The 27,860-nt window shown below is 48.1% G+C and overlaps 2 protein-coding genes across 4 annotated transcripts in view; both read right to left on the reverse strand.

Moving 5' to 3' along the window:
* Window positions 1–15,281, reverse strand: part of LOC8050425 (syndetin) — a 31,712-nt gene extending 16,431 nt beyond the window's left edge. Inside the window, exons 1-12 of one of the 2 annotated variants that reach the window (XM_029990962.4) lie at window positions 15,085–15,281; window positions 10,143–10,220; window positions 9,377–9,496; window positions 9,222–9,293; window positions 8,593–8,717; window positions 6,128–6,245; window positions 5,025–5,060; window positions 4,252–4,334; window positions 2,856–2,997; window positions 1,884–2,018; window positions 1,213–1,336; window positions 238–436 (exon numbers count right to left, since the gene is read on the reverse strand). In XM_029990962.4, coding sequence (XP_029846822.3) covers window positions 238–436; window positions 1,213–1,336; window positions 1,884–2,018; window positions 2,856–2,997; window positions 4,252–4,334; window positions 5,025–5,060; window positions 6,128–6,245; window positions 8,593–8,717; window positions 9,222–9,293; window positions 9,377–9,496; window positions 10,143–10,220; window positions 15,085–15,126 — 1,274 coding nt within the window. In that variant the 5' untranslated portion in view covers window positions 15,127–15,281. The remainder of the gene's footprint in view (window positions 1–237; window positions 437–1,212; window positions 1,337–1,883; window positions 2,019–2,855; window positions 2,998–4,251; window positions 4,335–5,024; window positions 5,061–6,127; window positions 6,246–8,592; window positions 8,718–9,221; window positions 9,294–9,376; window positions 9,497–10,142; window positions 10,221–15,084) is intronic. The other variant, XM_029990963.4, reaches the window with a different exon arrangement.
* Window positions 15,282–22,049: 6,768 nt separating this feature from the next.
* Window positions 22,050–27,860, reverse strand: part of LOC8050451 (formin-like protein) — a 224,540-nt gene continuing 218,729 nt past the window's right edge. For both annotated transcript variants that reach the window (XM_042293955.1, XM_042293954.1), the window contains exons 24-26: window positions 27,066–27,185; window positions 23,780–23,885; window positions 22,050–23,180 (exon numbers count right to left, since the gene is read on the reverse strand). In XM_042293955.1, coding sequence (XP_042149889.1) covers window positions 23,074–23,180; window positions 23,780–23,885; window positions 27,066–27,185 — 333 coding nt within the window. In that variant the 3' untranslated portion in view covers window positions 22,050–23,073. The remainder of the gene's footprint in view (window positions 23,181–23,779; window positions 23,886–27,065; window positions 27,186–27,860) is intronic.

Genomic DNA, 27,860 nt, shown 5'->3' on the forward strand with positions numbered 1-27,860 from the left:
TAAACACATTTTGCATTAAAACACTAGCATAACATAGGGATTAAGCTACAAACTTTGCAATGTTTACGCATTGTCATAAAGCACCCACATGCTTGACAGTTGCAAAAGAATCGGGCGGAAGAAATCTTTGACAAATCTGAGCTCATCATCTCGTGAATCATCTTAGGAAAGTTAGTTGCTGGGAGAGCATTGTGCAGCTACATATGATATTGGAAGCAAAGACAGGGGGGCTCTCACCTGCGCACCACGTCCAGCACCTGTATGAACTGGTTGAACTTGAAGCCCGACATGTTGCAGGCCAGCAGGAACTCGGTGAGCTTCTTCTGGATGTCCTGCCAGACCCGCTGCAGCCCCTGGGTCAGCTTGTCCCGCACATAGCGTGCCTCGAAGCTGCCGTCACCCTCTGCCTCGCCGCCGCCCTCTTGGCCCCCGTCCCCTGCAGGCCGTCAAGCTTCAACTTCTAGGAAAACAAACTCGGAACTGGGTTCGAAAAAGGTGTTACGTGCAAACTTTTTGTGTCACCCCCCTTCCCATCTTACGGCGGCTCGGGGTTCGAGCAGTAACATATGGAACGAAATAATACACCTAATTTGTTGACAAATCTCTACGATGCTTCATAATGCACCGTTAATGGTAATCTCAGATTATTCGCTCAATTTAAAACGTTACCGAAAATAACTAAAAATTTGCATGAGCAATCATGCGACGGATGCGAGCTAACGGCATCGGCTTGCGCGACATTTCAATAATACTGCGTCGAGATCGACCGAAAATCCTGGCGACGTCGCGTCGTGCGGCATCTCACGCGAACCACAACCGATCACACACAGAACAGCTAGCACTGAACACGTTCTTGCAGACACGCCGCACAAATTGCTCGGTCGCACCGGCGTGTCCATTCTCCGCTCGGTAACACCCTCTTTTACGTGCCGCTTCACGTTCACTCGCGGCATCCTCTTGACCTCTAATGCATTCCATCCTAACACCCAGGGTGAGACCGTTGGCGCCTACATATCGACGACATTCTCTCTAAGGGGCGTGCGTGCCATGTTTGTTTTTGGCAACATGACACTCGCCGAATACGAGTTCGATACAGCCAACGTCGTAAATGCGGTTAAACGACGTCGACCCGCACTTGTTGAGAAAAGAAGGTCGAGTGAAAAATGGCAAAGCAGCCCCGTCTCCCGCACGAAGGTACCCGGGGGCACTCACCCGAGCCCACGGAGTCGTCCCCGTCTTGGTGCCACGCAAGGATGGCCTTGTAGCTGCACATGGTCTGCCACATGGCCTGGCACAGGTCCAGCAGGCAGGACAGAAAGCACTCCGAGGGCACGCACTGCACAGCGGACACCCGCCACCACTTTTGCACCGGTTCCAGCGCGAAAGGAAAGTCGGCCTCCTCTAGCCCCGACAGCGGCACCCCAGAGGCAGGCGGGGCAAGCAAGCTGGGACTCTAGACTCGTCAAACACAAAGTTGGAACCCTACAAAGTTTGCAGAGTGCACAACCTTCACTGGTTCTTGCGACGCCGCCGCGGCGCTTTCGTTGCCGAATCGACACGTGCTGCTAACTTTTGGCTGCAACTTCGTATCCAAGGGGTTCGGAGTTTTGGTCGACGCTACATGCAGACGCACCCGACGTCGACCCGCATTTCTCTCAACATCTGGGGTTCCGGCGCGAGTGCGACAGAAAGGATTTTGTTTCCTTATACATAGAAAAAGGAACGAATACGCCTAGCATTCAGTCAGACCCTGTGCATCGCCGCAGCTTCAACTGCACTGGCATTGCAAACTTTGAATGCATTACCCCTACTCGGCTAATCAAGCGCAGCGGTCCTTAGCTCCCTATGGGGGGGCCGCGAGGTGAAGGGAGGGGGGCCCTCACCCTGCAGAGGTCCCTGTACTGTGCCTTCTGCAGGTCCCCCTGGCTCGAATGGGTCTCCGCGTAGCCCCGCACGATGGCGAAGGCCCGGTTGTGGATGGCGCTGCTAAAGTGCATCAGGAGCTGGTGGGCCGCCATCTGCACTCAACAAGACCCGTGCCCGCGCCGTCAGACAGAGTTTGTGGTAGCCGTGAAGACGGAAATGAAGCAGTGTTCAATCGTGAGAACAAATGAAAAGAACGGAGATCCAGATTCAAGAACAAAGCAGTCAGGGGACCCACTTTAATTGATGCAACTATTCTAGAGCAATTAGCCATTCATTAGGTGGGTAAAACTTGTTTTCGAGCAAAATCGGGATGAGCAGGTTCCCAGTTGGGAGCCACGTCTGTCCTTCCCTCCCTAAATGTGTGCGACGAATAATGTATCTTTCATACAAAACTTAGTTTTCATAAACTTTAAGTTGATAGCAGGAATCATTCGATCAAATTTTAATTAGTTGTAGTAAGGTTGACATTTGGGCTGGTTGGTAATCTAACATATTGAGGTATTATTCAGCACACAAAGAAGAGAAAACAAGAGGACAGAAAAGAGTTGTACGACTGCTCAATTCATATGGAGCCACATCCTCAAAATCTCTATTTACATATGCCAGGGCAACTTCCTGGCATTTGAAGCTGCTGTAATGAAGAGAAGCCACCCTATCTCTTCGCACCTCCGTGCTGCGGCAAAGCGCAAAGGAAAAAGCACCCGAACTCCCTAAAATGCGAAAGCGAGAGGGGAGTTTAGGTTCCGTACGTGCGCAAGAGCCAAACCCCCGCCTCGCCACGTTTTGTCTATCTCGTAATCGCTTCAGATTATGCCCACCTATGCACACCGCCCCTGTGATCAAGCGCACAGGTGGCCATTGCAAGGACATCTGTCGGGGCATCGGCAGGACGCGTGTTCCGAGAGAACCGAAGGGAGCGGCTAGCCCACCTGAGTCTTGCCCAGCAGCCCGTAGGCAGCCTGCAGGCGGCTGTAGTGTGACCGGTCGAAGCTGGAGCAGGTGCGCGACAGCGCCACGTCCAGCTGCTCCTCCGTCATCTCCAGGGTCTCCTGCAGCTTCGAGCTCAGCTCGCTGTGGGGAACACACGGGGCATGCTCGCTGCCACACTCTTCCCATACATCTCCTTTCTAAAAGAGCCAAATGCATTTCGTCGTAAAATCCCAGGAAACTTGACTGCTCAGTTCCAACACTCTGCCTGGCTGTTCAAACTGAACGCTGGCAGTTTAAACAAATTCTCTGGGACGTAGCAGTCTTCAGACAACTATAGACATTTTGGGGATCTTCTTTCATTTCCAAGCACAAAGATAAATGCGCCAGTGCCCCTTGGATTGCACTGTTCGACAAGGAAGTGGCCTTTATGAGTATCTTCGGCGCGTGTCTGTGACAGCTAGTGGCTGTGTTTTTCATGTTCTGGCTTTACGTTGGTATGCGTTTCTTCAAAATAAATCAGTTGGAAGTCGGCGCTCCGTTTCTGTAGTACCATGTCTTTGTGCTCTTGGTTGTTTCTGACATCGTTCACTTTTCATAACCATGTTCAACTAACTCGGCCAACTTTACACCCTGCTCAATTCAATAAAGTTTCCCTCATGACTGGTCTCAACATTCCTGAGCCGTATAAAGGGCACACTAAAAATAGGAATCCTTTAAACATTACGTAAAAAGAACTTCTCTAGAAAATAATCTCCCATACTCTATTACGGTAAAAATCTTGAGCCTCAAAAGAAGCTCAAGATGAGTGCCTCGTGTCATAATTATTGCATATTGTCATCATCGGATCAACCATCCTCATTAGTCTTTCTGCCTTGTGCGATTATGCCAAAGTTCCTAGGCACTTTAATTATGACTGGCGAGTTTTCCGGACATAATTATTTTGTAATGTCATAATTAGCGACACATTCAATTTAAAAATAATGTATGCATAATCATCCACGCGGGTTGTAACACGGGCTCCTAATGGAGACCACCAGTAAGTATGCAATGTCTGTCAATTTCGTTCCGGGTATCCCGTTTCTCCCCGCCAGAGGGGAGAGAAATGGGACAAATCTTGAAGCGTCCATCATTTTTTGTAGGACACCTCTCAAAGTGTTGTCTTTCAGTGCTGCACACATTTTGTGAGTGATACATTTCTAGGTACCATTGTAACTTGGCAACTTGCTTCTATCAAGCGATTATGCCGTCAAGATATATATACCGTCCCCATTTCCTCTCTCTCTTTCCTACCCTACAAAGCGAAAGAAAAATGAAATATTTTTTAGCTAGCGACAAGTGGTCAAGGCATCCAGTACTAACGGAGCGGGAGACAGGAGCAGAGGACGGTTTGCCCACCTGATGCATTGGTAGTGCTTGAAGGTGCTGGCAGCCCTGTGGCACGCCAGGCCAAGCTGGATGGCCCCAGGGTAGTCTTGCTCCTGAGAGTCGTGCAGAGTCTCAACGAGGGCCCGGTTTCCCCCTTCCTACCACTGGCTCGTGCCAACAAGTTCACCAAAGGGCTCTCTCTCCCGTAACCTCTCATTTTCAAGAGGGTGTGCTTCAAAACTGCATCCTATGGAGCAGCTACGGCAAAGCCAGATGCGCTTTAAAACCTGCCCGTGGAGATATCGTAACAGCAGTCTCCAAAACCGTGACACTTTGAAAGACAGGAGATGAACCACCGGGGGAGAGGGGGACACTGAGGGTGAAAGCAGCGCCTACGAACAGTTCCGCGGCTGTGTTGATCTTGTAACGTCAATCTGTGCCCTTAGGCATAACACCAAGTTTCCTGGTAAGGGCAGCTAGGGCGCCGCCACACCATCTTTGACAGCTCCCTTAGCTAGCTCGCTTTGGAACCTTCCTTGGGCAGTGCCCAATGAGCTGCTGACAGCATCATTCGAGGAAGCACCGAGAGTTGCAAAACAGGTGCACTCGTCAAACGGCAGACCAAGTCCAACGCAACGCTCCTTTTGTATCATAAATAGAGGAGCAGTGATCGGCAGTACAGGATTTAAAAATATAAAGTAATCCCCGATTCAGGAAGTACTCTTGCTTCTGGTGGTTACAGCACTTAGAAAGAGGTGCGAGTACACTACCATATGCATCTATATCGAGCCGGTCAAACTTACCTCTAGAAGTTCCCGAAGTCTCGTGTCCGTTTCTTGCTAAAAAAAAAAAAAGAAAGGAACATTGCACCGATTGATGGTTAAGAGAAGTACTTGGCAAGTAGCTGGCACAAAATAAGACGTGCATATGGCTGGCTCAAACATGACGTGCAGCATGAAAAAAAAAAAGAAACTATGCGAGTTTACGCCCCTCAGACATCTGGGTCAACAGTCCCTCAATGCAGTGGAGCCCACCCGTAACAACCCTACCTAAAATAAACCCACCATAACAAATACATTTAGAGGAACTAGGCAACTTCTAGCGATGTTTCCAATCTGCGAGTGCTTTTCCACTTATCTGCAGATAAAATGAGTGCAGTTAGCAAAACAGCAATCAAGTTTTTTGTAACCCCCTAGCACAAATTCTTGGACTGTCCCCTTTTGACAGCAGCCTCGGCTACTGTCAAAACTCTAGAAGATTGCGAAGTGATGCTGCATAGAATAATCTAGAGGACTTAATGCCCGTACACATACACCTCAGCACTAACTAAGTGCCATACACAAGGTGCTACATCGGGGCTCGACACATGTGAGCCCGCCTTTTCTTGGCAACACATACAATGCAGCACTAACCCAGCGCTGATTTTACATTATTTCGGTGCCGAGACGCACGTGCGAAGTGGTTTTTATGGAGTCCGAAACGCGTCTTCAGCTGGCGTGTTTACCGCGTCCTAAACAGTGGTTCCTCAAATACAACGTCGCAAAAGTGTCCCATTGTCGCCGGCCGCGACCCCAGCAGTGTCGCAGCAGTGATCAGGGACGTAGCAGACGCCCGGTCTGCTGCAGGTAGCTCTAGAGCTCGGAAGTCCACCGAAGTTTCAACAGCCGGGGCGCTGCGACAACGTCAACACTCGCATTCTTTCGTGCCTTTTCTTTTTTAGTATTGCGACATCAAATTTTTAGGACCGCGACATCTGAAAGGTTGACACTCTGGCTTTTGTGACAACGTTTATTGCCACTCAAAAACAACGTTTTGATGGCGAAATGGGACGCCGCACACGCCAGTCGAAGACGCGGTAATGAAAGCCCCGAATGGTGGCGGTGGCAAGCGATCCGCAGACCCTCACCAGGGCCTTGATGAGGTGCAGTGACTTGAGCAAGGTCTGCAGCTGCTGCCGTCGCCGACAGGCTGCCAACAGGCCCAGGCTGGCCGCTGTCAGGTTCTCCCGTGTGCAAGCCAGGCTCCTGGGGGCATGAGGCGCGCGTAAAGTGCCGCGACGATTCCCGACGGGTCTAAGAGAAGGCTTTGGGGGTTGCTTGAACGCTGTACGCCAATTACCCTGCACCCACCCTTCCTCCGTAACAGACTCTGGGCCCCAAGAGTACCACAATAAATAAGTAAACAAGTGTTAGTACGACCCAACCGACACACCACCGAAAAGGGCTTGTGGTGTACAGATTATTTTCACATACTAAGAAACACCCATTTTCGCGCGGTATTTCGAAGCTCGGGTGTTGTCACTTGAACCGTTGGAGCGAGAAACTATTTTAGAGTTTCGTCGTTGGCACACAGTATCGGCGAAGCTGGAAAACTTCTGCCAAAGCGGAAATGCTACGTACCGGACCAGGTCGACTAAAATAATGCCGTATCACTTTTTCATTGACCACTGCTCGTGCGTGAGGCAAAAGAAATGCACCAATGAAATGGGTGTTTATATGCGGAAGCAGTAAGTGGAATCAAATTAATTTGTGCTCAAAAGCGTGGAGGCAGTAAGTGGAATAAAATTAATTTGTGCTCAAACAATGCTACCAATGCAAAAATGAGCGCACATAAAAAAGAATGGCACCACAACGTGCACCAAAAACGGAAAAAAAGCTATCAGGAAGATTGTGAAAAAACTGCATCATAATGCAGGTTTTCATGCCATATGTATTGTACTATATTGTCATCACATGCATCACTATGTCTGTGTAATTATTTGGAAATTCCTACGTGTTCTCATATAGAACACAATTACTATCCTACTGCAGATTGTCAGCATTCAATCTACCTTTCTCATCAGTCTTTCTGCCTTGTGCGAATATGCCAAAGTTCCTACGCGCTTTAATTTATGCCTGGGGAGTTTTCCAATCACAATTATTTTGTAATGCCATAATTGGCGACACATTGAATTTAAAAATAAAGTATGTGTAATCATCCACTTTACATTTTTAAAACTTTCGCCCCAGATTATATTTTTCTATTTCGAATCTTATCTAGGTTTATTTTTTCAGTATATCCTTATGAATATAGTTTTATTTATTTTCCGGCCCTCTAGACTGCAACAGATCATCAGTTCGGCCCCGTAACCCTTTGACGATCGTCGCCATACATGTATGGCAGTGATTACACATTTGAAACTGCCCACCTAAATGCAAAACTTCACACACCGTGGGAGGTGTTGCTATTTGTTATGTCCTTGTTGAACTACAAAAGTTATATTCATACATTGTTTCGCATTGCTGGGCTATCTATAGTTTTTTTAAATTAGATGACCTACGTACGTGATTTTCACTTCGCATACCGGCCGGTAGTGCCAATGGGAGCACTGGCTCTTCTGATTCAGACTTCCAACGCTTTCCAGAATTAAATTGCGAGGACGAGAGCTCATCATCCGAAGAAGCAGTTCTGTAAAGTACCTCCGGATAGGAATCTGAAGCCGCTGGAATGTCACGGAGGCGAATGCACCAAAATGAAACCAAATGGAAAAAAGGTGACATCTTTTCGAATTCAATATTTTAATTTGATGCTTCCTATCTTGAATAGCTCTCAAGCACCGTACATGCTCCCGCTAGATACTTAGAAAAAACCTAGTATCGACCCTTTCTTTATGCTATTCCTTCGCAAACAAAACCAGACACCCGGTAAACATCTCTCTCAGGGGAAAAGAAGTCGACCGTCAAAGGATGAACCAAAATGTTTGGAAACCCTAGCTTTATGTTTTGGGTTATTCGAGGTTCGACTGAGTAATGCACATTCTCTCCGTCTTCCAATACTCTCTAAAAAAATATTCTTTCATTCGCATTTGTAGCAACTGCTCCAGCTGCAAAGTCGGTGTCCGCACTCTGCGAATCTTACATCTGGGCTGCCAAATACTGTCAAAATGTTTACATCTTGATGTTCTGCCCACACAGAACGCGGCATTAGTAAGCACCTCGGAAAATTTGTTGGCAACATCCGAGCTTAGGAACCGGGAAGATGAGGGATCTTTTTCTAAGGTCCCAAGGTCCCAACGGGCACCTGAATCGCGGCGCATGGAACGTGTCTCCGACTGCTGTGTTTAGCGCGTCCTAAGAAGTGGCCCCTTCATTTCTACCCGACGATGTCGTACAAAAGTCGCGCTGTCGCCAGCCACAATCTGGGTGGTGTCGCAGCAGTGGCGGCGGTCGTAACAGATGAACGTTCTGCCACAGGTCGCCCAGCAGCCCAAAGCGCACGACACTCCGGCTCCCTCGACGTCATTGACTGCCGCCCGGGGACCAGCTTCGACGCGGGATGGGACGCTAAACACACCAATCGAAGACACGTTCTGGGCACCGTACCCGTGCTGACCTGCGTCCCCGGATGCAGACGGAGTGGGCGTCATCCAGGCTGTCCTGCAGCTCCGTGACCCTCTGCAGCTCCAGGGTGTACCAGGACTGGTTCTGCAGGATCAGGTCCGACACCCGCTTGGACACCTGCGCACGAGACGGGAGCGTCTGACACACCCTTACCCGGTTCGGTCCGCGACGCGTGCCACACAGCCAGCTGCGGAGCTCTACTCTCCACGGCCGGAAGAGGAGTGGGCCCCACTTCGTTCCACGCCGCGGTCGTTGATCGTGAAGCGCCCCACTTTGTGCCCAAACCGTGCCGTTCGGCCGAGCATTTTCGTATCGCTCCGAGTGACTACCTTAGAAACAGCCACCGAGCGCACAAAACAATCAATAGCTCGAGTCTGGAAAGCGCCCAACGCTTCCCGTCGCTCGCACGCCACCTAAAATACGATAGTTCGAATGTTTGCAACAAGCGTCGGAAGTAAGTCTTCACGTCGAAGGGGTCGCCCTCGCCTCAGCCTGGACTCCGAGTCCCAAATGCGAGGGGTTTCCTGCTCTTTAAGAGGATGCGTTTCGTGTAATCTTCCCAGCACCCCTCCTTTCTCCCCCCCCCTCCGTCCCCCCCTTAAAGGAAAAAGCGTGGCTCACCACCGCCAGCTGCTTGCGGAGAACCTTGTTCACCACCTGGATGGCAGCCAGGTCCAGCTCCTCGGGAAGCCTCTGGAGAGCGCAGCGGAGGTGGGCTTTCCGACGACAGGAGAGGACAGCCAAGACTCTGTCAACGATCCGACCGCCATCCTCACCTTGAGCTCGTGCTGGCTGGAGTCAAAGTCCCCTTCTCCGGAGCAGTAGACGGCCTCGATGCATGCCAGCACTTCCTCCTCCTCCTCCGGATTGGGCACCAACGTCGTCTCGTCGCTAGGCTGCGGTGGAAGCCATCTTGTGCCGTTCACCCAGCTTGCACTCGCCAGGCACAACTAGAACCCCTCTAGGGTCACTCTTATTACTACAGAAAGATTGATAAGGATAGATAACTGAGCGAGTTGGTGAGAGTTCATGTTGAAAAAACAGCGCGACTAAGACGAGGACACAAAGAGACGAAGAGAACACAAGACAAAGCGCTGGTCTTTGTCTTGTGTTCTCTTTGTCTATTTGTGTCCTCGTCTTAGTCGCGCTGTTTTTTCAACAAGAAAGATTGACTTCTACGTTAGAGTGGCCTTTTTATAATACGAGCACTGGCTTAAACATGGGGTGGTTTAACTGTCATGCCCACAAAAAAGCCCCGACGCAGGAAAATTAAAATGCCAGATTTTTATTTTAGATTTACGGTGTGCCAAATGACATACCAACCTCGTTCAAATTATCTCAAATCCACGCAATATAAAAGAGAAAGATATAGACGGAGACAGCCTCGGATGACTCGGGCACACAAAGGAGGGTCACGACTTTAGAAACAAACAACCCGTCCTATTTTGCTGCTCTTCGGTTCTGTCTGGAATTAGTGCGGAAGTAAATGCCGGAGAATACTCCTCAAGATTGCCGGGATCCGGCTGAGAAACTGGTGCCCACCTTCAGCCTGGGCACTGACGCCTGGGGGCTGCTGGAGGCACACTCGGCAGCACCACTCTGCTGCGACGGCAGCGACCCCTTTAAAGAAGAGGCAGGCAGTGGTCAGGGCCGGCAGTGCATGCCAGTAACCAAGGTCCATCGGGACTTTCCAAACAAGCCACAAAGGTGGCAGGTGCTAGTCTGAAAACCTCAAAGCACGACCTTCCGCAAAGTTACAGACTGACAGCCGACATATTGTCAGGCATCACACCATCTCTTAGATAATCATCACAGGCCAGAACTGGTCAGCGAAGGTTTACTGCAACCAAGTGAGTTTGTGTCCACTTGTTTATTTATTTATTATTTATTCAAATTCCCTTAAAGGCCCTCATTGAGGGCATTACATAAGGGGGGAGGGGGGGGGGTACATAACACGAGAGCATAAAACAGTAACAACGACACATGCAAATACATGGGGTGCTGCAAAAACAAAGTGGCATCGCCACGAGCAACGGCAATACACAAATTAGTCTGGGTACATGGGTACTGCTTTAATGAAAAATGCACTGGCACTCCGGCACCATGTATCAAATAGACCTCAAACATTTCCGATACACTGCTCGGAGCGAGCTCCCACTGGCCGTCCTCGAGTAATGATAACCTAGACACTGTGAAACGCGGACTCAGATCTACTGAACACCTCGCCTCTGGCTGCTACTGGACACCTCCTGCACCCATGCCAGATCGTGAAGTCCGCTAAAAAATTACGCCAATAATGTAATGACGAATAATACCTGCCGGCCACATACAATAGTGTATCCGACAAGGCTGAGAAAAGTCTGGGGTTCTGAAGGGGTGATGCCCTGCGCCCTAGGGGACCATCCTTGTCATAGTCTCCGATTGGCTTCCATTCCTTCTCCAACTCTCAACGCAGCCTGTAGCGGACCTCAGTTCCACCTATAAAGGATCCTTGGTTCAACCGATACACGCCCAACTGCAACGTAGTGTTCTATGGCAGAGCTTCTCCTCCCCGATATAAGCGGGGTTTTAATTTGATCCAGAGTTTAGCTGTTGTGTGTTGGCAACCGAGGATATCCAGGGATGCCGGTGAACTGGTGCACGCGCGCAGGCACGAGACGTTCGACTGCTCTGGCCCCAACCCGGTCGGTTGTGAAACCGACCGGCCGGTCGGTTTCACAACCGACCGGGGTGTGCACAACCCGGTCGGTTGTGCTCTGGCCCCAACCCTGTGGTCCGTTGGGAAAGCTACCCCCTACCCACACCTGAGGAACTTTTCGCGAAGCTGACAGGCTGTGCAAGGTTTTCCAAGCTTGATTTAGACCAAGCGTACCTGCAGCTGACAGTTGACAGTGGACAGTTCTCACCATCACCACACACCGTGGACCTTTCCGTGTCACGCGCCTACAGTTCGGAGTAGCTGCTGCAGTCGCTATTTTTCAGAGGTACATGGAAGAGCTGCTGCAAGGGCTGGAAGGGGTGGAAGTTTTTCTCGATGACATCCTGGTAGGCGGTAAAGATGAAGCCGAGCACAACACCCGTCTGCAAGCTGTGCTTCAAAGAATTCAAGACGACGGTGTCTGGCTAAAAAGGGACAAGTGCGTTTTTGGAGTGGATGAAGTTGTATTCCTAGGATACAAGGTCAGCAAGGCAGGAATACAGCCGACAGACGACAAGGTCAAGGCTATCCATGGGGCACCCGAGCCAAAATGCAAGAAGGAGTTGCAAGCGTTCCTAGGGGCACTCAAACTTCTACAACAGGTTCCTACGGGGAGCGGCACACACTTTGGAGCCCTTGTACAGGCTGCTCGACAACGGCCATAAGTGGAGATGGACTACGCAGGAAGCAGAGGCTTTTCTGCGGGCCAAGCAGCTACTGCAGTCTTCGGACGTCCTTGCCCATTACAGTGTCCACCAGCCACTAGTCATGGCATGTGATGCCTCTCCGTACGGACTTGGGGTGGTACTCAGCCACATTGATAGCGAAGGCCGGGAGGTACCGGTAGCCTATGGCTCTCGAACTACGACAGCTGCCGAAAGGAACTACGCACAGACAGACCGGGAAGCTCTGGCGATAGGTTTTGGAATACGAAAGTTCCACAAGTTCATCTACGGTCGGCATTTTCGGATCGTGACCGATCACAAACCTCTACTGGGACTCTTGCATCACGCAAAACCGATGCCTCAAGTGCTGTCGCCGAGGATGTTGCGATGGTCGTTAATGTTGTCGGCTTACGACTACGAGCTGGAGTACAGGCCTGCTCATCAGCTCAGGAACGCGGATGCACTGAGTCGACTGCCTCTAACTGTGGAAGACGGCTCAACTGACGAGAAACTTTTTGAAGTCCGGATGCTGGAGACTGCGCCGGAGATTCCGTGGGATGCCCAGAAGATTGCCCGATGCACCTGGAACGACCCAACCTTGTCCAGAGTTCGACATTGGACGGGGGTTGGATGGCCTCAAGGCAGGCTGCCGGACGAGTTCAAGCCATTTGTTCGACGGCAGCACGAGTTGTCGGAGTATCGGGGATGCCTGCTGTGGGGATGTAGAGTCATCATTCCAGAGCAAGCGAGAGACCAGGTTTTGGAGCTGCTGCATACCACGCATCCCGGGATCGTCCGCATGAAGGCGCTTGCCAGAAGCACAGTTTGGTGGCCGGGTATCGACCAAGATATCGAAAAGAAGGTCCGAACCTGCCTGCCCTGCCAGGAGACAAGGCCGCAACCTGCACGTGCAAGACTGCATCCATGGGAATTTGCCAGAAACCCATGGTCCCGAATCCACATCGATTTTGCAGGACCCATCCAAGGAAAGGTTTTTCTTCTGGTGGTGGATGCGCATTCGAAATGGCTGGAAGTCATCCAGATAGCATCCATGTCGTCAGCAGCAGTGTGTCAAAGGCTGCGAGTGCTGTTCGCAACACACGGTGTTCCCGACACTATAGTCTCGGACAATGGGACAGCGTTCGTCTCACAAGAATTTGAAGAATTTTTGCAGAGAAACCAGATCCGGCACGTTAAGATGGCGCCATATCATCCATCGTCAAATGGCCAAGTGGAGCGCATGGTCCAAGAAACTAAACAAGTCCTCAGGCGCATGGAAGGAGGCGACATGGCCACCAAGTTGGCCCGATTTCTTTTGAGTCAGCATATTCTCCCGCACTCAACGACCGGAAAGAGTCCGGCGGAATTGTTGATGGGTCGGAGACTCCGTACTGCACTGGACCGGCTTCACCCAGACCTACAAGCAGAGATTGTGGACAAGCAAGAGGAACAAGCGCTGCGGGGAAGACAAGGTGTACGCGAATTCGAGCCGCGAGAACCAGTCTTCATCCGCAATTATTTAGCAGGCCCCAAGTGGCTACCCGGTATCATCACTGAGATCACCGTCCGGTGTCTTACAAGGTTCACACCATCGACGGTCGTTCCTGGAAGCGGCACGTGGATCAAATCCGGAGACGGGAGTGGAGCACATACCTGGACGAGGAGGAGCCTACGACAGAGCTGTCACCTCAGCAGCTCTCCTTACCAAGCGAGCCATCGCTTAAAAATGAATCGGTGGAAGAGTGCCCACCATCTACGAGTTAAGGGGTGTCCAAACAGGACACTACAAAACCCGCGACTCCGACAAATCGTGAAAATTGAAGCGGACGCTTCTATTTTTACTGTCTGTCGGAGTCGTGAAAATGTTTGCAGGAGTCGTGAAAATTTTTACGATCACGACTGCTCTCCTCTTCAGATTGACGTCACACGCCACCTGCGTCTGTCTCACCTCGCCAACGCCCTCGCGTACCGCCGTCGCCTCGGCTCGAAGGCCAAGGAGGTCCGGCTTTGGGTGGATTTGGGACATTCCTGCGTCGAAGGGTGCGTTTCGCCCGCCTCGGATCTGCTTTCTTTGTCGAGATTCACTTTCGTCGTGATGGCGTCCGATGCGGTTCCGTATTGTGAGCGGAGGCCTTGAGCGATTGACCGACAGCCAACAGAGCGTGTGAGTGGCTCTCCGGACCCACGTGATAAGCAGAGCAAGGCCGCCGTGGAGGAAGCGAGGGGGAGATTTGACGGAGGGAAGTTTGCCCCCGGGAAGAATTGACGGAGGGAAATTTCCCTCCGACGGCCGGAAGCGGATCGCGGCAGAGCGCGGCACGATTTGCCGGAGTCGCGGGTTTTGTAGTGTCCTGTTTGGACACCCCTTCAAGCGGACTTCCCTGAGGAGTCAACCCCAGTGGCAACACCTCCAGCTTCCCCACAACGTTCACCTGCTTCACCCCATGAACCGAGGCACCAAACAGTGTTGCCAACTTCAGCGCCTGCGCAAGAACAGTCAAATCGTCCCCAGCGACAACGGCGACGTCCCGACTACCTAAAGGACTATGTGACCTAGGGGGGAGGGATGTTGTGTGTTGGCAACCGAGGATATCCAGGGATGCCGGTGAACTGGTGCACGCGCGCAGGCACGAGACGTTCGACTGCTCTGGCCCCAACCCGGTCGGTTGTGCCCGCTGTATGCTGTAATGTATATATGTAAAGATTAAATACACAACATTAGCTGAAACGCAGACAGAGGTGAAAGGGCAGATATGAGCGCCGAATTAGGCCTGAAACACGGACGAACGCCCAAAACGTCAGATTAAAAAGAAAAAAAAATGTGTTTGGTTCGAGCAGATTGAGTGTCCTGTAGCAGACGCTAGCCAGCTCGCGTCATCTGCCGGCACGGAGGCACTGCGCCTGGTTAACCCCCTCGTAAAACATTGCACACGTCGTGTAACCATGTAATCCGGTGCCCGGAGGGGAGGGGAGTATGCCAGTGTCTGCGACTACTGATTTTGCGGTGTGACTGAAATAACAGCGATCAACCCGTCAGATCTCGTGCAGCAATGAAGGTGGCTTCCAGAGCCAACGTTCGCCTGCTCGCGCACAACAGCTCTGCCCGACGAAACTTTCTCACCTGCCTTCCCACGAAGGACCGTAGCTTTTTCGCGATATCCATCGTGCGCTTATACCTTGTGCAAATTGTTCACCGGTCCGCGAGCCATGGGAATATTCCAAACGGAACATAACACAGCTCCACAAACCGCCATGCTTGGTCACGTGATAGCTGCCCAACTTCTGGACGTACGCTTGTACCAAGTCTTGTACCCCTCTGTTGTACCCGTAGTACCCCAGACCCTTGTTGTACTTGTACCGCTGTTGTACCCAAGGTCGTGCTTGTACAAAAGTGGGTGAAGACATCGTTGGTGAAGACAGGGTAAAGACATTTGAATTCGCGATTGGTTTCAGTTTAAACATAAACCAAAGATAAAGTTGTTTGGGTGGATGGATAAATGTAAAAAACCTTTTGTAATGGGCGCTAGCTTGCACCCCCTAGCTTAAGGTAGGTTTTAGAACGCCAAGGTTCAAAACCCTTACCCTGGAGTAAGATCGAGTGAATTGCGGTTTTGAAAGCGTTGCAGAGCCTGGCGGCAGTGTGCTGAAGACACGTTTCTTACTTGTTCGTCGCAATTCGCCGAAGAAGTTCTTTAAAACCCCGTGCAAGCCGTGAGACTTACCGTTGAGAATATAGAAATTTTACGGAAACGCAGTGCAGCAAGAAAAAGGCACAACTCATCAAAAGTAAGTTTCGCCAGTGCCGCGGCGTGATCAAAGCTTCCTTGGCAGGCCGAAGCGCTGCGTCTCTGTGTCTTCGCACGTTTGGATACCGATCAAATATCGGCGCCACGGCAAAACTCTTTGCTGCAGTGCCGATTTGGAAGCGGGCCATCACCTGTAACTGTTAGAGTTGTGCTCAAGGTGTTGAGAAGGTTTAGTTCGGCTCCTGTGAAAAAACCGGTTTCGAAGATTGTTGTCCCTGTGTTACTACGATCCTAGGCGAAAATTTGTAACTGGAACCAGTTGGAATCTCAACTGGTCCAAACGGGGACTAACTGGTCCCAACTGGTCCTAACTGGGATTGAACTGGGACCAATGGGGGTCCAACTGGGACCTGCTGACAGGCCAACTGCACTGGTACCAGCTAAGGGGCCAACTGGTTGTAACCATTCCCAGTTGGGAGTCAACTGGTCTGGCGTCCCAACAAGGGAGCAAAACTGAGCTAACTGGGACCAGCTGAGGTGCCAACTGGTCGAAGCCATTCCCAGTTGGGGATCAGTTGGTCTCCCTATTCCCACTCGGCCGCATCTGCTGTTCTCGACGCCGACAAACATGGCGGTGCCTCAAACATCTTTGGGTGTCAAAAAAAAAATATATATATTACACAGTTTTTTATTGTAAAAATGAACTAGGCATCACCGAACGCTGATCCTCCGCCCAAAGGTAGCGCTAGGGGTCACAACCAGATGCCAAAGTTTCAGCCCGATCCGATACCTTATTCAAAGGTTATAAGTGACTTTCTGAAAATTTGAATGAGAAAATGGAGGCCGACGGAGTTTTCATATACATGGGGCTCTATGGCACCAGAAACCGAAAATGGGCAAAAATGGCCGGGCTCAATTTTCCCATTGAAATTTTCAGAAAATCACTTATAACTTTTGAATAAGGTAACGAATTGGGCGGAAACTTTGGCATCTGGTTGGGACCTCTAGCGCTACCTTTGGGCGGGGAATGAGCACTCGACGATGCCTAGTTTATTTTTGCAGTAAAAAAAACCGTGTAAATTTTCTTCGTGACACCTTGTACATCGTCGGCGGCCGCAACCCGGCAGTAGCGAAACCTGCCCATTCACGGAAATGCACCGCAGACGAACTAAGAGAGCAGAATAACGCAGCACAACGAGCGAGGAGGCAGACAGCAAAATCCACCATTAAGCCTCCGAATACACGGCGGGTGCTAGACGGGCAGTACAAGCAGCGGCGCAACGCGGTAGGAGACAGAACAAAGCCTTGCGAAAGTGTGAGGCCCAAGCGGATCGCGATTCAAAGCGTCTCAGGCGGCAAGAGGACGACGCCCTTCGACAACCCGAGGCAGAAGCAATACGTTGCAGGCAGCATGCTTTCGCATTCACAACTCATAAGAAGTGCTTGGGTGTCCTCGGACTTTTTTGTTTCATCTTATTCCGTTCGCTTCGCTTCATCATTGCCACAGCAGGACAGGTTGTTGTCACTTCAGGTGCTGCTGTGTTGTCCTCAGCATAGGTCTTTGTGAAGGCTCGTCAATGCACGCTTCAGTGGCTCGGTATCTCGGTAAGACAAAAGAAGGTCGGCAACGGGCACGTTCAGTAGCCTCCCTTGCCTCCAAACGGAGCGACTCGAGCCAGAGCTTTTTGGATTTTTTCGCCGGAAATCGCCACCGGTCAGGAAACAATGTCACCTTTAGCTCCTTCGACTCTACATGCACCATCTCCGGACTCGGTGCTTCGGAGCTTGACTCTAAAGCCCAGGAGTTACGTACACTGGAAGTGACTTTTGGCCGTCCAGTAACAGGAGTCATGCAGCGACTCCTTGACTCCGGGGCCGCCACTGAACGTGCCCAATGGCAGCACAATTTGGCAGTCGCATACGTTGTGTCACCGTTGAGATAACAACGAATCACCACGCTGCATCCGAAAGCAAGCAATCATGCCATATAGCGGTACCACTATGGTGCGCGCGATGTAAACAAACGTGAGCGCGGGAGACTTTGAATGTTGGTTATGGATGGCATAAACCTTCATTTGTCGTTTTCTCATTATACATAGCGTGCAAGTGTCACCATTGCTGGGTACTGTCGGTTACATCTACTTACCGATTCCTTCCAACTACAATATCTACGGTGTGAAACTAACACAACAAACCGAATGTTTGCGGTCCATAAAATACTGGCATGGCCCCGAATGACGTCACATGCAAGCTATGTATAGCCGTTTTTAATTTAAAGACAAGTAGCATGTTGGAAAGAGTACACCTTTTTCAGGAATATCGGTTCTAAAATAAATGGCTTTAGCGCCCTCTTTCTCATCCTTCTGGCAAGAGCAGAGAGGGAAGATGGATGATTCACAATGGGTACAAATGAAGAAAGCTCCATTAGTGGATCCTTAGGAAATGTGTTAGCATGACTCCTGGGAAACGCCACTCGCCCCCCTCTGGAAAACGCTAACAATGACCCCTTCAATTTTGTTTTGGCTTTGTTTTGTTTCCACTCTTTGGCTTCGTTATGAGGTCAGTGTTAGCGTTTCCCGAAGGGGGACGTGTATGTTCATACGAAAATGTCAGATACAGGCTGGAATGAAAAATGCCAGTTCTGCCTGGATCTGAAATTGGGGCACCAGTTTGTATCCCGCCTGGAACCACACAGTTCCAGACTGGATACAAACTGGTTCCCCAATTTCAGATCCAGGCGGAACCGGCCAGTTCCAGTGGTTCTGCAGAGCCGCTGGTACCGCGCGGTACCAACCGAGATACAAAATAACCGGTGCCCCAATTTCAGACCCAGGCGGTGCGCCGCCAGAATTCCCACTGTGCTCACCACTGGACTCTACAAAAGTATTTTGTGCGATGCCCTTAGCTGTTACAAGCGAGAGATCGTCGGAAAGTGGAAGTTCCCCGCCGACCCCCCCCCCTCCTCCAGTCATGCATATGCGTGCCCGCTGGCTGGGAGCAGGAACGGGAACGGATCAAATCCACCCATCACCGTGCGGTTCCAGTGCGTTGCGTCTCACTGGATCAGACTGGTTACACCCAGAGCCATTTGGTGCCAGATTGGATCCGCAGGGACCTGAACTGTCCACAAGTTTGGAACCGCACGGATCCGAAGTGGAACAGCTCCGATCTGACATTTTCGTGCGGGTGGTGTTTCTCAAGGGTCGTGCTAACACATTCCTCAAAGATCCACCAATGGATCTTCCTTCAATTTTTTGTTGCTGTCTAGAATGTCTTCCTCGCACCTGATCAGGCAGTGGAGTGCTCACTCTCTCTTGAAGTTGACTACGTCGGTAAACAGGGTATCTGTGGTAGCGCAGTATCGCGGTCTCCTTTCAGGCTACGAGACGCTCGGTGTCTAGCTCAACTGGCCTCATTTCGGTCAGCCAAGCTAGGCGCTGCTTCCACTCCTGTCTAGTTCGCCCGTTTTGCACACGCTTAGCAGCGGCGTCAACTGCCCAACTCCGCTCACTGGTTTCGGCAGCCCGTCTTCTTTTGCCGTCTACTTGGACCAGCGCTAGTACTTCGTCCACACTTCATTTTGTAGCAGAAACCAAGGCATATGCACTCCACACACCTGCAAGTTGAGACTCGCCCAGCCTCCGCGTGTGCATTGACTTCCGCCCTATGACGTCGCCTCCCACTCGCCTCACCATGTACATGTACATGGCTTGCACGTGACATAATCAGAGAACGCTCTTATGGCCACCAAAAAAGAGGGGAGGAGCTCCCCTCTCACCAGGACCCTCTTTTTTTGACTCTAGATATGCTGAGACGTCGCTCTTCTCCCAGATTATCACTCAAAATTCTAACAAAAGCAGTTTTCTTCTCTCACTCTTTAATGGTGGTCAAAAGTATGCGATGTGACGACAGTGCAAGCCATGTCTTCCCCCCGTGATGTTGCCTCCCTCTCACCTTTGTCTTTCACTGCTCTCCTCGTCTCTACGTGGTACGTTTCCCTTTCCACTGTTTTGTCCACAGACGGACGCCGTCAGCTTTTCCCTGTGATGTGGGCCCTAATGCCAACGTATTAAAACAATGTTTCCGGAGCTGTATCTAGGTCGCGGTGTCTCAATGGGCCTACAGAATGTAGCTGACGTTTTGGGTGGCGAACTGGTGGCAGAGACCTGGCGAGCGCATTTTCTTGTCACTCAAAATTGAACCCAGCCGCGCGTCCAAGTGGCAGCACCTATTTGGAAAAAGTTGGATTCAAAGAGCAATTGACACTTTTATTTCAAGGAAGAATTCACTAAACGCATGTCTTTACAACCTTTAAAAAAAAAAAAGTTTTTTTGGTAAATATTAGCAATGTAAAAAGAACATGCAAGAAATTAGCATCAGGGTGGAGGCAAGCTGGTGAATATTAGGCATGTTTAATTAACCTGAAACTGGGGTAGAGAGGAAACTTGAAAACGTAGAAGAGACAGAAAATAGACAGGACGAGGTCTCAAACTCGGCTAACTCGTTTATTTAGTCCACCTCCTCATATTGGCGGCATGCGCAAACTACAGGGGGCACTCCTCTAGCTATAATCATTGTTTGTGACGTCACGGGTAGGACAGATGCGCAGATCTTGGATCTTTCGGCTGGTCAGCTCGCTTCATGTGCTGTTTGGTTAACGCGCGGCAAAGCCTCTGTCACGCGTTGCGTTTATTTGGTGAAGTGATATTTGCAGCAGGACATTTTACCAAAGCTTGAAACCGTAGCACCCGCAGTCATGCTAACAAACACTTTGGGTGCTGAGGTGTCGAAGCGCTGTGATGGTGGTGTGCTGCACTCTACCTTAGTACAAAAAGCCGGATGATGAAGATAGAATATCCAGCACTCTACCCCACCATATCTACCACGGCATGTAGGGTGTATTTTTTATTACGATTGGATTCGGACAAAATAAAACTGAGAAAGGAATTTCTCATCAAATTGAAAATTTGATGAGAAAATGTCAGACACGTTTCTTAAATGAATAAACCGTTTTTAACCAGCATAGATGCGAAGTAACATAGCCATTCCGTGCTTTGACATCGCGCGTCGTCTGCTCGCATCCTACCAGCTCAGTCACATGAGGGCGCCCGCGAGGTGGTGCCACCAAAACATCTCGTCGTCAATAGTCCTAATCTCAAGGTCATCTCCGCCGGCACAGAAGGACTAAGTCTATACAGTTCAAGCGCCACAGTCTCCGTCACACAATGCAAGAATGTGGACCACCTTACAGGTTGTTTACATATGTCCCCCTTCTCCAGGGATTATTTTCGTTGTTCGTTTTACAGGTTGGCTCGATAAGGCAACATCCATTCAAACTTGAACAAAAGGATATCTTCTTCTACAGTTGAACCTCGATTTAACGAAGTCACCGGGACCCACTAATTATTTTGTTGAATCGGGAAATTCGTAAATTTGGGTTTTGTAAAATCGAGGTTCAACTGTATTCTAAACACAGTCAGCACTTCTGACTTAAAAAAAAACCCTCCCCACCTACTACAAAAAAAAAAAAAAAAAAAAATATATATATATTTGTTTCGAATAGTAGGGGAAGAGATCCTTTTGTTCAAGTTTGAAGGTGGATAGATGTTGCCTTATCGCGTTGACCTGTACCTGTAAGGTTGTCCACATTCTTGCACCGTGTGATGGAGACTGTGGCGTTTGAACTTGGTCCTTCTGTGTTGGTGGAGATGACCTTGAGATTGAGACTACATAAGGAGGTGGACTAAATAAATGAGTTAGCTTAGTGTGAGACGTCATCCTATCTATTTTCTGTCTCTTCGACGTTTTGATGTTTCCTCTCTACCCCAGTCTCAGGTTAATTCAAGATGGTTAATGCAAAAAATCCTGGCATTTGGAATGACACCACTATAACAATTGCTTGTAGAAACATTCTAGATACTTTTATATGCCCAAATCAAAGTATGTATGGAAACTTTTGCTCCCGTGCTGTGCCCCAGCTTGAGGTTGCCGTTGCCTTTTCCGCTGATAGCATAGATAAGTTTCTGTAAAGCACAAAAGCTAGCTACCAATTGGATTGGTCCCTTTATAAAGTGCTTTTTTAGCGGAAGAAAAATAAACTCTGCGCAGAGTACTAAACATAAATCTGAACAGTAGACACAATTCATAAAGGGCAGGATATTGCAGACTCGCAGCTTAAAAGCAGATCAAGAAGGGGTTTCAGTCCTTAAAAAAAAGGATCACATTGGCATGAAAAAAAGCACAGCTGTAAAGGAAACATTTGGGATCTCCTGATGTCTGATGCCATGCTTAATAAATAGGTCTTTGCACTATGTAGCCACTGACTACATGAAAGCATACAAACATCTTCGAGACTTTATTCCAAATTTCATAAATGTCACAAGCAGTACAATGACTGAGACGCTGAAAGTGGACCCACCGAGTTTCAAATTAGTGACTGCACTGAGCCATCGCAAGCAAAAAGACATTTTCTTGATTCATCGACACATTTGCTCCTGAATTTTCTTAAGAAAATTACAAAAACTACCACTCTGTCTTATCTCAGATGGGACTGAAGTGGACACACATTTACTTATGGGAGTGCTGATCAAAAGCTAAAAGACTGAAATAAAACTCGCATTTATACATATATTATTGCAAATTATTTGTCACATAACAGATAGCTTACAATACACCGTCAACAAAAGTGCTAGACTGACAGCACGCCAAACAAGTAATAGGCAGGTGCTTTTCACCTGTTGAAATACATTGGAAAGTGACGACCAAGAAAGCTCTAACACGTAGGATTCTTTATGACCAGAAGTGCAAACAAAAGGACAGTATCCAAATCGTTCCGCAGGCCGTTGCACTTCCAGTGCAGCAGAGTAAGCACTTGCGGCCGCTCAAAGCAGCACACACCAAACCGATGGACGTGGACAGTCACATTTAAAAACGCTACACGAGAATGCCATGTCAGCTGACCCTAAACTCTCTACCGATGTACAACATTCCAGCACAGGTATCCGAACTGACCCAGCTACCGCGACAACATGTCGCGGAACTCGAGCGCAACTAGGCAAAAATCATAACAGCAAAACATTTAGTTTGTTCACTCTTGGAACTTGACCGTTTGCATGGTGCTCAGGTCGGCGTTACGGGTTCACGCCGAGCGTATGTAGAGTCACATCCTCGGGGTAACTGCTTGTATGTACAGTAACAGCATTTGGCCTGGAGTGCAGCAACACAGACTGTACAGTCGTAGCAAAGGCTTCGCCGGTGGCAGCATTGCAAATGGGAGGCCGAGGGGAAAGCTTTTGAAGGCACTAGCATTGCGGCACGACACTGGCCCTGAGAAGGCACGCACCCCGGTCCTGCAGTGTTTCACGCTACAGGTCCATTTCTTCCATGGTGCGGGAGAGCCGCACATTTTCCTGCTTGCGACGCTGACTCCTGCGGACCGCGTCCGCTCGCCGATAAGGTTCGTTTTTGAGACCTGGCAAAAAAACAATGACAAAATAAATTAAACAGTCCTTTAATTGCACATTAGGCCAGGCTGTAAACAGCCACCACTACGTCGTTTGTCGATTTCCTAAGAGGAAGCAGCCTGGTGAAAACTAGAGTATCGCATTTACTCGAGTAATCGATGCACTGCTTATGGCCCCCGTGCCTTCCTTCCCATGGGGCACGCATACAGACAACTATTGCACTCCACAAAAGAAATGTAGCGAATAAAGCAAAATAAAAAAAAATATATTTTCTGCAAAAAAAAAAAGTTCTGTGCAGCTAGCACATTCAAATAGGATGTTATCTCTGTCTTATAAGATGCCAAGCTTTTTTGCCGATCAAGCCGATTGTCTATCTGCATGCTCTGTGGGGGAAGAGGACGTATAGACTTTGTTCATAGACACCGCAACGAGAGCTCGAGTAAATACGGTAAGCTATGTCATGCAACTGAACTTACTTTCACATGTAGTTAACTTTGAAAGCTCAGCGTAGAGTAGTGTACGCATCGGCAGCTAGGAAAGTGCTTCTAGCATTGGCAGTGTCACGATACAGAATACCGAGAAGTGATGAAGACAGAGACAGACTCACCCAGAAGTATGTCCTCAAGTGCTCCGTTATAGACCTCGTCCTGCTTTAACAGGCGCTTCTCATTCACCAATCGAGTTTTGTTTTTCAGCTCATTTATCACAGCATCCTGAGCAAGAAAGAAAACAGGGCATCAATCATGGTCTAGTCACACACTGTGACTTCTTTGAACAAAGTGGGAAGGAACGTGCAGAGATCTTTCTTGTAAGGAACAAGCATGAAATAATCAATAGAGCAAAGAAATCTGTATTTTTGTTTAGTGCAATTCTTTACAGAGCACAACACATCACATCATTTGCCCTGAAGGGGGTTTGGTAACAGAGCCTGCCTCAACAGCTCTTTAACCTAATCACTCCAACCGTTGCACCAAGATTTTTTATATGTATAAGCAGTTTGTGCAAAGGTAGCGAAAATTAGTTGCCAAAAAGACTGGACCATGCAGAGCTAGAAAAGTATCTTGCGACTGACATATTGTTGGATGGCACTTCGCGGGTTTTGATGCAATCTTACCTATTGAAAACAATGTATATGTACTCCTTTCACAAGACTTTTGCAGTCGAAAATGATTGCAAAAACTTTATTGTGTCCATATATTACCAACACATGGGGCTCCTAGACCAGTTTACTCCAAATCACGAAGTTCGTTCTTACGAGACACTTGAAAATCTGGTATTTCGACAAATTCATAAATCATTAAAAGAACAAATGTAGTCATTTCCAGTAATTCTCAAAGGTGAGAATCGAGCATTATATATTTTTTTTTTGTCTCCAAGAAATGAATTGTTATGAGGCCTCATAACTAGCTCAAGTTGACTGTCAATAGTAGGGTTGCGCGAGTATTCGCAACTTCTAGTAGCAGTTTCAAATAATATGCCATTTGATATTCGGTAAATGGTCAGCTAGAACGATAGGGACAAAACACAGACAGGGAGAAACAGAGACATACACACCACTGTTTCTCTGCATCTCCCTGTCTGTGTCTTGTCCCTATCGTTCTAGCTGACCATTTACCTAAATGATGTACCAACTAGCTCAACTTCAGCTTGATATTCGCTTCAAGAAGAACCACACTATTTGCATTTTTTGAAGTGTTGATTGCAGCGAGTTAGCCCCGTTGAGTGCGCTTCTTACCGAGCACCGGTGCACTGCGGAGAAGCAATACCGCGGAAGCGAGCTCCGCGGGTGTTGCTTTTCTGCATTACATTAGTGCTCGGTAAGAAGTGTACTGAACGGAGTAACTCACCGCGATAAACACTTGGAAAAGTCTGAATATTGCAATTGCGTGCTTGGAAGAAAAGCATACATGCAAAGCGGGATGGTGCACGCGTGCCGGCTGTATTTGAAAATAAATGAAAATTTTGTGAATGTGTATATATCTTCTTTGTAGTAAAAGCTTCAAACTGTGTACATATCTATGTTGTAGTAAAAGCTTCAATATTAAACTGACTGTTGTGCAAGAATATATGTTAGGCAGCGATGCCGTTACAACCTGCGTTCATCATGCACAATTTTTTTCTTTTTTTAACTCCAGATTAAAGAATGAATATTTTATATAGCAATATTTGTAAATTCACTCAATTAGGTATAGTTGGCCACCTCTATAGGATTCACTTTATGCCGAATCCGTCGTTTACCTTCCATCCCAAAACGTCAGACCTTCTGAGGTCACAGTTCCTAAATATAGATAAACTTAGCTTATAAATGAACAAGTGTAAAACCTGCACGGGTTTAGCTGGGTTTTTGTCTAAGCATGATGCAACAATAGTGAAAGGCGTCGAAAACCTATTCGATGTTCGAATCGAAAATATTCTGCCAAAACCTCTATTCGTTCCAAATTCGCTTCGAACTCAAAATCCACTATTCGCACACGACTAGTCAATAGATTACAGAAAGATCTTGACTGAACTGAGGTCATGAAAAGACATTCCAATGCTGTTTCTCAAGTACTAAAAGAGCCCACATCAGCAACGTTTAAAAAAAGTTAGTGGTGAACCGGCCAGTCAAGCAAACTCTAGCACTTAAAAAGGGGGCTCTATTTTCTTCTGAACCGTGTCTTGCCTTTATTGAAAAACTCACTTTATACAGAAAATGTACATTAAAAGCATTCTGAAACGCCATACAGGTTCAGGCCATTCACAGCGTGCCACAGTTAAGATGCAGCATTCAGTCAGTACAATTAATAAAAGGTGGTAGGCAAGAATGCACCCTGAAGGTTCTGTGCAACATGTCCTGCTGCATATGCTGGCAATTAAAAAAATGTTTCGGTGCTGCATTTTGCTCCTACACACCGCCGTGTAAAAACTTGGCTACTGCGTGCAAATTAGCTTTCCAGTTTATGTTACACATACAGAAACTAGACAGGCAGTGAGTATGTAACCTTGACGCTTAGCTGAAAATGACATGTAGAGCTACCATCTTTTACTTTGTAATAAACAACATTCCATCAGGCATGGGAGGTGCACTATTAGATATACTCTGCAACAAATATTTTTCCTATTTCTGACAGGAGTATTGTTAACTCCTTGTGACTCAAACATACAAAACACAAATGGAACAAAAAAAAAAGCCAACTGCTATCTAAAAAAAAAAAAAATTATTCTCCAATGTCTACTAGAAGAAGCACTAAAAGAAAGATGCAAGAAAGGGTAAGATATTTCAACATTTATTTGGCTAAAAATGGCACTCTGAAGCTACATCCTATACTAGAATCACTTCACCTCTACAACTAAAAAGAGTCAATATTTTTGTAACCATGTAACTATCGTCGTTGCTTACACCTAGCAACAAACCACAATAAAGATTCTGGAGAACGTCTTTAATGAGTGCCTACCCCATGTTAAAACACAATAGCTATAACAATATCAAATACCAACTGCTTTTATGCTTATTCAGTAAAGCTCAGAGTACTATGAAACAAATACAGAGTGAACACATGCAATTGTCTTAAGGTGACTGAAGACTACAAGATTGCTATAACATCTGTATCACAGAGCTGCTAGACGGCTGCAGTAGTCGAAAACATATAAATTGTGCATTAAACACGAATGACTGGCCTCAACATGACTAACATAAATCTCAACGAGTCTAGACAAAGAAATGTGGCACAACTTGCTCGTTTGCATACCAGGGAGGTCCCACACATTACAACAAAATAACAACACCGGTTGATTTCGTAGCTCCCGAGAAAGCAAATGTGCGAAGGGTTTCAAGCAGGTCAAGCGTGCAGTTGCATCACGGGATGCACAGGCTTTCGCAGGAAGAGGTATGTGGAGGGTGCTGATCTTGTTACCTGGGAATTCTTCTTCGAGTTGAGGATATTCTTCTTTTGTATTGACTCTTGGGGCTTCTTGAGCGCTTCCTTAGCGGCTACTTCCATCTTCCTCCTAGTTTCGTTCTCCTGTTCAGCTTGCTGTCAGAAGAAGACAAAACAAGGTTGTACAGCGTGTCCCCCCAAAAAATGTAGCGTTTTTTCCCAGCAAAAATGAACTATGCGTTGCTGAACGCATAGTTCATTTTTGAACTTTTTTTTTTTTTTTGCAATTTTTGAACTGATTTTTTTTTAACTTTTTGAACTTTGGACTATGCTGAACGCATAGTCCAAACCGGATGCCAAAACTTCAAGACAAACCTTCATCTCAGTCAATAGTTAGAGCACATTTCCTGAAAATTTCAATGGGAAAATGGGACCCGTTTTTGACAGTTTTTGATAACTGGCACGTGCCGGTTACCATTCAGCTCTATCTATTATAAGGCGTACATCGGCCGCCATTTTCCATTGAAAATTTCAAAAAATTGTTTAGAACTTTTGAACAAGAAAACAATTAGTTCTGAAACCTTGGCATCTTGTTCGAACCACTAGGGCTACATTTTGGCGGAGAATGAGCGTTCAATAATGCATAGTTTAATTTTGAGGCAAATTTATTTTTGTTTTTTTTTTTGTTTTTAGGGGGGGGGGGGGGGACATTTTGTATAGTGCAGCAAGAAAAAACAAGCTTGAAGACAACCTTCCTAACAGCCATTGTCAAAATCTTTGTTCTGGCTGCTTATCCAGAAAACCTCTGATCCAAACAGTTACGCAGGTACT

The sequence above is a fragment of the Ixodes scapularis genome, unplaced genomic scaffold (assembly GCF_016920785.2).
Source record: "Ixodes scapularis isolate PalLabHiFi unplaced genomic scaffold, ASM1692078v2 PGA_scaffold5__190_contigs__length_132052651, whole genome shotgun sequence".
Classification (NCBI taxonomy): Eukaryota; Metazoa; Arthropoda; class Arachnida; order Ixodida; family Ixodidae; genus Ixodes; species Ixodes scapularis.